This window comes from Diachasma alloeum, unplaced genomic scaffold (genome assembly GCF_001412515.2).
Source record: "Diachasma alloeum isolate Michigan unplaced genomic scaffold, Dall2.0 Dall_scaffold_00271, whole genome shotgun sequence".
NCBI lineage: Eukaryota > Metazoa > Arthropoda > Insecta > Hymenoptera > Braconidae > Diachasma > Diachasma alloeum.
In genome coordinates this window covers 767,463-777,534 of record NW_021680410.1, presented here as the reverse complement: position 1 = coordinate 777,534, position 10,072 = coordinate 767,463, and the positions used below count along the sequence as shown (strand labels likewise).

General features: G+C 37.6%; 1 protein-coding gene across 2 annotated transcripts; it reads left to right on the top strand.

Moving 5' to 3' along the window:
* The first annotated feature begins 605 nt into the window (after positions 1 to 605).
* On the top strand, positions 606 to 7,070 carry LOC107037912 (serine/arginine-rich splicing factor 7). Of its 2 annotated transcripts, none has more exons than XM_015256739.2 (4): positions 606 to 810; positions 914 to 1,302; positions 4,168 to 4,341; positions 6,785 to 7,070. In XM_015256739.2, the coding sequence occupies exons 1-4, from the start codon at positions 802 to 804 to the stop codon at positions 6,819 to 6,821; spliced, it is 609 nt and encodes a 202-aa protein (XP_015112225.1). In that variant the 5' UTR covers positions 606 to 801; the 3' UTR covers positions 6,822 to 7,070. The 2 variants fall into 2 exon arrangements, with proteins under 2 accessions (XP_015112225.1, XP_015112224.1); XM_015256738.2 differs by having other exon boundaries at positions 4,156 to 4,341.
* Positions 7,071 to 10,072: the final 3,002 nt, after the last annotated feature.

Below are 10,072 nucleotides of genomic sequence, written 5' to 3'. Positions count from 1 at the left end.
AAACATCGAGGCAATATTTCTCCACAATTTTTGCCGTTTAGCTAACCATATGTTACGAGGAATGTGTGAATGAGGAAATTAGAAAGAATTGACCTTCATGCCCAATTGTTCAGGTCCCAAACTTGAGATTAGAAAATTGAAAAAAAATCATGCATTTTCCCCGTTCACAATTACGACGCAAAGAATAATTTCTGTATTTGAAGAATTCGAAAATGCCTCGTGTCTTCAACCACTAACTTCACACGACCATTGACCAATCAGAATTGAGGATAAGCCGTCACGTGGTTTTGACGTGATTACGATACATTTCAATATAAAATGCCTTCACGGCCCTTCATGTTCTCTAGCTACAAACAATTTTTCCACACGTGTTCCCTCAATATTCCCAAAGAAACAAATCTTTCAATTTACCCCAATTAAAATCGTCTCCGATTGAAACAACATGAAAGCCATCCGTGTCTCATCAAGAAGCGCTCATCAGCTCTCAAAGTTGCGAAATAACTTCTCTAACCCGTCCTCCCATTGGTCAGAATCGGGGAAATTACGAGTTGATAGCCAATGAGAGACGGACCTAACGCCAACTGGCGGTTGAAATTATTATTCGCCACAACTCAATAAACACCCGAAGCCGATGACCACCATTTTGTGGAGGAGTCTCGGTCGGAACACAAGGCACGCATTGATTTTACCGAAATAAACCGTGAAAATTGAGGGAATTTTATCTCTCACTGCGTGGGAGCTGCAGTGGTGCATTTCAACGAATGTGGAGAGGATTTTAACAACTTTTCACTTCGATAAAACATGAGTACGGTGAGTGAAGCGTTCTGGTCATTGCGGCGTGGTTATCCGCCTTGATTTTTACTGATAAAAGTCGGGGGAAAAAATAATTTTTTCTCTCGCTCTCTCCTTGCAGATGTCACGCTATCCGTCCGATTGTAAGATCTATGTCGGAGATCTCGGCAGCAGTGCAACAAAGCAAGACCTTGAGGATGCTTTTTCATACTACGGACCTCTGAGAAATGTTTGGGTGGCTAGGAATCCACCGGGTTTTGCATTCGTCGAGTTTGAGGACGCGCGTGACGCCGATGACGCCGTCAGGGGTTTGGATGGCAGAACAATATGCGGAAGGAGGGCTAGGGTCGAGCATTCCAATGGAAAACGTCTGAGGGATCGTGGGGGTGGCTCCAGACGTGGTGGAGCTGGTGGTAGACCCTTCCATCCTGAGGATCGATGCTACGAGTGTGGTGAGCGTGGCCACTATGCCAGGGACTGTCCCAGGCACAGGGGCGGACGCAAACGCAGGTAAATTCATCGTTTTACTCGATTTTATTAATCATGAGGATTAATCATTGCTATTGTTTTTCCATGTTTTTGGACATCAATTATTGATTTTTTTTTCCTTGATCTTTCAATTTTTTTATTTTCTGTGGATGTGAACTTTTTAATGTGATTACACTTGAGACGAGGGGAGTAAGGATGTTTATATGGTTTTTTGGCGGTGAGGGCTTTTTGGGGGAGGGAAATCGATTTTTTTTGGGAAGGGGAGACTGGAGATCGGTTTCGGCGGGAGGAGGGGGATTGGCGGGCATGTGTGGAATTGGAGGGGTGGGGATGGTGGCATTGAGGACTCGAAGTTCGTTGATGGATTCGTGATGTGTTGGAATTTGGGAATATTTGGGTTTGGTTTTGAATTTTGTGACAGTGGATGGGACAGACGACCACTGGAGGTCATTCGGAAGATTGAATATCGATTTGAGTGGAATTTCAGGTGGACTGAGGCATTTAGACAGTGGTCATAGAATCCTTAATCCTTATAGAGTTCTTAGGGTTTTATTAGATTTAATGCTTAATTTTCAGTGAATTTTTGTGAAATTGACGGATTTTTTAATGGAAAATTCAGTGGAGTTTACCCTGAATCAGTCTTTCTGAATGTTTTGGGAATTTTTTTCATTTTAGAAGTAATTTTGAAAATCAAACATCCTTACATGAAGTGTTATCAAATGGAATTGGGGTTTCCATTGAAATCTCAGAAAATTGACTGATTAACCCCTCACGGATATTCATGAAAATTTGAATGACTTTCTTTAAAATTGATTATTTCCAAAACTATGGAATTTAACTCAACCAAATAAATAACAACGAAGAAAGGAATACTGTAACTTCAATTACATATTGGTTTCATAATTTTCCGTTGATGAGAAGTCATTACATTTTATTTGTATCGAGCGTACTCCACACTTCGAAACAAAAGGGAATTAATAAAAATGTCATAAATCAGTTTTCTCTTTATATTATAAAAATTCAAATCGACTTCTGGTGACCAAAATTTGATACTCGTAATCAAGATTTCAAAATTAAGAGTCACAAGGTTCAAAACAGGGTTATAAAGATCAGAATAAGGGTTATGGGTCAGGTTAAGGGTCACAAGACTAAGGGCTAGATTGTGTCCAAATAAGAGTATCAAGGGTCAGATTAAGAGTCAATAAGGGTCACAAGGATCAGATTGAGGGTCTAAAGGGTCTCAATAGGGTCATGGGGGTAAAAAACCAAGTGTTAGAAACTAAAGGTCATCAAGGTCAAAATAAGAATCACGAGGATTATAACAAGGGTCAGATTAAGGATTCAAATAAGGGTTGCAAGGGTCAGATTAAGGGTCCAAAGAAGGGTCATGGGGGTCAGATGAGGATCATATTTGGATCATATGGGGGTTGACGAGCGGAGCGATCAGTCCTCATTTCAAGAATTTTCCCTAGAAACTACAGCTGACAATTCAATCACTCCAAAAGACTCAAAAAAACTGACCCAAAATACTAGCCGACGTGAAAAATCACCAAAAAATTAACGATCCATTCGCTAAAAATTGTCACCAACCCAAAAGCAACAGGCGCCCCACCCCAAAAACTCTCGAATGCCCACGTCCCCCCATCAGTATAAACATCCTTACCCCACAACAGACAAAAAAAAACAGTCAATGATTACAGGGTAAATATTACAGATGTAATCATCCCAACGTTATTTATAGGAGATCCAGCTGACAGTGTGGATTAAAAAAAACAAAAACCATTAACTCAAAAATACGCATTGTGTGAAACAGCTCATGCGTAGAAATGTTGAATCAACCTGCCAATAGTCCGCGAGAGTCCGCCTATGGGCACCTTCAGTCGATCGAAAAACTATCATTCCTTGAAAAAATCTCTATATAACAAAAAAAATTGACACACACACACTGCGTAGTTGTCAGCGTAGAGCACCTACTTTTGGGTATTCCTTCTGCACGCCCGTCGTCCCTGAATACCAAATATGGGTGAAAAAACGAATATACACCGACCAGACGGGGGGTGGCTAGTGCAAACACGTCTACTTCGGCGCACTTCGAGATACCACCAGCCAGTGGGGGACGAATTATCTCTTAATTTCCGTAATTGTTCGAATGTCAAATGAAAAAAAAAATGAATAAAAAATACAAAACAAAAAAAAATATTTAGTCGTCGTCGTCGTCGTCGATAGGCCCCATCTAGCCACTCTGCGTCAACTGTGTTCATCTCGCGAGACCCTCGCGTGATTTCATCTGCATAAAATGACACCTCGTCTAGATCTTCTCACTAGTACGTTCTGGCCCACGTATTTGACACTGCGTGTGTGTACGCTCAGCTCTCACCTGCGATTTAATAGTAAGATCAATAAAACAATTGAACCGGTAAAAATGGGTATACAGATACATATCAACGGTATGCATCTGTATACATCACTATTTACTGTAAAATAAGTAAGAATTTATTTTTATATTAATGAAATTGTCTTGATGAAAAATGATAATCACTGAATTATTCAAAATTATTAATTATTTGTTTCACTTGATAAATTTATTCATCCCAAGATAAATGGTATATTTTTCTTTTATTTCATGCTGTAAAATTCTGTACTCTTGTTTTGCAGCTGATAAAAAAGATGATAATTCGTTGATTATGTGAATTAAGCTGTGAAGGACTTCAATAGTCGAGGAAAACGAGGAGATGAATTTTTTTTGAAGAATTGTTTTGGTTTGATTTAGTGAAATGTAGGGGATTTGTTGGGATTTGTCACTAGATTTTGCTCGATTATTGACAGAACAAATTCACAGCTTAGTGTCTTCATCATTTATTAACCAAATTTTAGGTCTAATTCAAGATCACGATCAAGATCACGTAGCAACAAGCGTTCACGCTCATCATCACGCAGTCGTTCACGCAGCAGAAGTGCCAATGACAGGCGTGGACGGTCACGCAGCAAGGGAAGATCCGATTCAAAGGATCGCAGTCCTCGTCGCACTAGGTCAAGATCAGCGTCACGGTCTCGCAGCAGGTAAACAAAAATGGTATATATTAGGGCCTTAGGCTTGAATCACTTGAATTCAAGACATTGATGGAATTCATTTGGAGTCATTAACCTAATTAGGCGCTAGTAATTACAAAGTGAATTTTTGCATGAATTTTTATTGAATAAAACTATGGAGTATGAAAATGATATTAAAAAACTTGAATAGGTATTTTTTTGGTTTGAACAATAATGAAAAATCAAGAAGTCTTTCGTCTTTTCAGCCACAACTTATTAATTTTTATCATTTATGAAAATTGAGAAATGGGTGGAAGAATTTAATTAATTCGGTTCTATTTTCATGTGCAGAAGTGAATTGAAGCAAATTTAATCGAAAACTCGAATTATCGAGACTTAAAAGTAAATCAGTGTTTGTTGAAGTGGAAAAATTAGACAGTTTTGAAATTTAGATATCTCTAAGAATTATGAGTTTAGAAGAAAATGTTTTATAATTGAGGACATTCTCTAAAAAAAGGAATCACTTGAATTTAAGACATTAATGGAATTAATTTAGAGTCATTAGCCTAATTAGATGGTAGTAATTACAAAGTGAATTTTTAGATGGCTTTTTTTTATTGAATAAAACTGTGGAATATGAAAATGATATTTAAAAACTTGAATATTTTATGTCTGTGCCTTCGGCTTGACCCTTCGGAGATTACCTTGCGTATCCTAACCATGCAAAATGCCCAAAGTGTCAGAAAATGGCTCCATCTGTGAGGGAATAGGGGAACCTGGATCCGAGTTTCAAGTGCGGCTAGTGACGGATGGCGTCATTCACAGATCAGTANCAATTTCGAAGGGTTCTCTGACTGGGAGCTTCACACCAGTCTAGTACCGAATATGCTTCTTTATATTTTTTCATTCCATGTACTTTCTGTGTGGAAAATAAAATGTTTATTCACAAAGTACATGAGGTCACAATACATTTTCAAGTGCCGGCAGACTATAGACATCTCTCCGAAGGGTCAAGCCGAAGGCACAGACATAAAATAGAACCGTTTTCCCCCCGAAGGGAAGAAAACGTATATTTTAGGTCTTGCCGAGGCTTGACCCGAGTAAGGCCTTGCCGCCAACGGGAGCATGAGGAATGGCTTTTACCTATTCCTCATGTTTCGGAGATAATACTGATCTGTGAATGACGCCATCCGTCACTAGCCGCACTTGAAACTCGGATCCAGGTTCCCCTATTCCCTCACAGATGGAGCCATTTTCTGACACTTTGGGCATTTTGCATGGTTAGGATACGCAAGGTAATCTCCGAAGGGTCAAGCCTCGGCAAGACCTAAAATATACGTTTTCTTCCCTTCGGGGGGAAAACGGTTCTAGATATTTTTTTGGTTTTGAAAAATAATAAAAAATCTGTTCACTTGTCCCGAATTTACTAAGTTTTTATCATTTATGAAAATAGAGCAAAGCGTAAAAGAATTTAATTAAAATTTTTATATCCAAACATGAATTGCATGAAATTTCATCCCAAAAACCCTAATTATCCAGATTTTAAAATAAAACTTTGTGTTAAAGTGGAAGAATTATAAAATTTTGAAATTTAGATATCTCCAAAAATTATGGATTTACGAGAAAATATCGGAAGATATTGTTTTATAGTTGAGAAAATTGTCTAAAAATAGGAATCACTTAAATTCAAGACATTAATGGCATTCCTTTAGAGCCATTAACCAAGTTGGACTTGGTTACTAAATAAAACCATGGAATATAAACATTAGATTTAAAAATTGTACATGTATTATTTTTTTGTTTTGAAAAATAATGAAAAATCAAAAAGTCTTTGCAATCGGCCACAACTTAAAATTTTTTATCATTCATAAAAATGAAGAAATAAGTGGAAGATATATTCTCAATTCAATTTTCATAACCAGAAGTATAAAAATTTCATGCGAAAGGCTAATTATTAAAGAGATCTAAATGTAAAACGTTGATTTGAAGTGGAAAAACTAGCCAATTTTGAAGTTCAATCCCGACTATTCCAATATATCTCCAAAAATGATGGATTTAGGAGAAAACGTCAGAATAGTATATTTCAGCACGTGTGGGGCAATTTCGTCTTTAACGTGTGTGGGGTTTACAGCATGAGCCGAAGGCGAGTGATGTAACCACACACGTTAAGGACGAAATTTCCCAACAAGTACTGAACAAAATTTTATGTCACGAAGCCTGAAACCGGCTGAATTAGACACGAGACGCGAAGCGTCGAGTGTGTAATCCAGCCGGTTTCAGGCATGAGTGGCATAAAATACTTTCTGTAACTGAGAAAATTCTCTACGAGAAACGTCCTTACACTTTTTTTCTGTAACCCATTAATTTTGGAGGTATTTAACAAAGAATCTAGAGTTGATTTTCTGAATTGTCGAGTTTTATCAGTTTCTCATTTTTTAAGAACCGAGCACTGAAAATAATGAATTCTTTCCAGGAAATCAATCAATGGCGATCGCAACGGAGGTTCTTAAGATCTCACTCATCAATTGAAGACGCATTTTCACTAAGAAATTTAGTTTTCGTTCTCGTATTGTTTAAAAGCTTGAAATACAAACTTACCTCTAATTTTCATGAACTCCTTTATAATTTTTCTCTTTCAATTCACGAATTGTAATCTTTGTCATTGTAACGACGTTAGGAGTTTGTTATTGAACACGAGATCTAATTGAATCAAATGTAACAGCTGTAATTGAAGTTCAATAAACAACTTTTGACATGAATCAACGATTTTCTCTAATTTCAACTGAACATGCAATTCTAATTATAGCTGCAGCAATTTCAATTTATTTGATTCAACTCATACCTCACGAGGATGGACATTGACAGAATGTCCCACAGATCAATATGAACATTTCCAATCTCTTAGTCAAATATTATCCTGACTTAGACCAGTTGTATGACTCATTCGGGCTCTCTTTTGGATTTTCTAGGAAGTTATCAACGACGACACATCCTCCTGTACTTCCTCTCCAATAATTTATTAATAAACCGCCTCAATCTGTTTAATTAATTGTGTTTATGTCCCACTCATTTTACTGGAGACAATAATATTGTTGCGTTTTTGTTCTTTTCCTCTCTCTCAACTAAATTCATGTACGATCATCTTTCTTTTTTCGTCACTCTTATCTTTGTTCTTAGTCTGCGGACATGTCCCTTCTTTTTGCACCTTTTATTCATTATTCTTTTCGCCCATTTTATTTAATAAACTGTTTTTTTTAACGGTGACTTATTTAACAATATGTATAAACAAAACGGAGGGGTCCACAGAGGCAAGTGATAACAGCACTGCTTATTAGAACTCACGCTGGGTCTTCACAAGAGCAAGTGTTCTGTTCGTTATCGAGTCGAATAAGGACGTGATTACGATTCGTATGGCGCCACGATTTAACATATGTTTTCCGTACCACTTTTCACATCTTGTGACGTCACCGAATATTGTTGGATATTCTATTGGAGTAGGTGGAAGGGAACCAGGACAATTCAAAACGTCAATTTACAAGAAAAATTTATTGAATAAATTGAATAGTCCTTAATAAACTGGACGATATTCTAAACCTCTGTCACAAGCGTATTCCCACCGCCAAGATGCGATATAAGTACCTTCGGTAAACCCTCCTGATACCACTAGTCCTTCAAAATTATCGGATATTTTCCGATAGCTTCGTTGCCTAGGAACGATTGTGTCAAATTTGCTTCGCACTCGGGATTTTAAACCTGCAAAATTTGACACACTCATTCCTAGGCAGGGAAGCTATCGGAAAATATCCGATTAATATTGAAGCACGAGTGGTATTTGACGGATTATTTTTCCACTCGGATTTCGGCCAAGCAGAGTGCAGTGAACAGCATCCGGATACATTTACACAGCCATACATTTACAACCCACTTTTTGTTGATCTGTTACACAGAATATTAAAGGTGAAATGAGTTGAAAAATGAGAAACATTTGAAAAGCTACTAGTGAATTTCCGCCGGGAATTTTGTAGAAATTTCCAAAATAAAACTGACAGCCTCAAATACTGCGCTCTGATTAGCTGAAATCCGAGTGAGAAAAATAATCATTGAAATTGAGTTTTATTGTTTTTAAGTTGTAAATGTAATCATTGAATTCAAATGTGGGAATGTGAGTGATTGAATTGGTGTCTCAAGCATAAGAGGCTTTATGGAAATGTTCGTATCTTGAAAAACGAGTATTGAAATACTCATATCCCAAAAACTGATTGAGAGGGAATTTTTTCTTTATTTCTCCCGCATTCCTGAGGAAAAATGATACGGAAAACGTGGGTCAAAAATGGCGCCACAGGAATCGTAATCTTCCCGCAAAAAATGCGAAAATATTCTTAATTGTGTCTAAATAGTTGTGAAATCTCTGAAGATATATTCTCCCACATTATTTAAAATCCAGATTTGAGATAACAGAATTAATAATTTCCGAATCAATGGATTTATCGTCATAAAGATGTTAAGTAATTTCCAGTCCTGAGTCGAAGCTGAATCATAACAGAAATAACTCGACTGTCCAATACATTCCGAATTGTGTATATAAAATCGATAAATCCCCCACCACACCACATTCCTGAGGCCGAAGACTGTGTTGGAGAGCGACTTATTTAGAATTGAAATTATTGTTTGCAATGATAAACCATTGAGTTTGATGTATAAATTATTGAAATTCATTTTGAGTCATATTGCATTATCGCAGTTTCTCATAAATTTACGTGTAAAAATGCTGAAGTGTCGTGTTCGCATGAAGAACCCTATCAATTTGAAGATTCGATTCCCTTCACACCTTACACCGATGAATAGTATATTTCGTTACGAGTGCGGAAAAGTGTTTTTTGGCGAGTGGGAGGTTTATACCACGAGCCGAAGGCGAGTGATATAATCCCACGAGCTAAAAAACATTTTTTCACGAGTTACGAACAATATTTTTCATCATAATGTGGCGGAAATTGGACTTTTAGGCACGCGGAGCGTGCGAAAAGTTCACTTTTCGTCACAGCGTGATGAAAACACTTTTACTGCCGTGTGGCACACGATATTTTATGCCTCGAGGACGGTTTTCCGTCCCTAGAGGCATAACAGAGTTTTTTGCACTCGCCTTCGGCCCGTGTTATAAACCTCTTTTGCGCGCAGCGTGATGAAAAATCATTTTTCATCACGCTGTGCGAAAGAGTAACTTTTTAGGCACGCTTCGCGCGCCTAAAACGTCCCTTTTCCCCACATTGTGATGAAAAATATCGTTCGATACTCGTGGGCAAAGTGTTTATTGGCTCGTGGGAGGTTTATAGCACGAGCCGAAGGCGAGTTACGAGTGCAAAAAACTCTTTTCCGCACTCGTAACGAAATATACTATTCCGTGTACACGATTTCCGACAAACGTGAGGAGTCCCCCAGCGGGAAGATCAGGTAAAAACCCTCAAGGATTCAACAATTGAAGGGTCAGTACAGGTAGAAATCCCAGGCCCCAACAAAGAAGACATAAATTTTAAGAAGACCCAAAAATCGCCCAAAATACGTCGTTTTTTCCATTAAATTTTGTGTAAAACTTATCAAATTGAAAAACAAATGGGAACACGCACGAAAAAATTTAATAGAAAAACTTATCGAATTCGTTAGAAAATTCTATTGAATTTCTATTAAACTTTCTATTAGTTTTTGGCTGGTCAACAGAATTCGATTTTTCTACATAACTTATTCTTTTCATATATTTTCTGTAGAA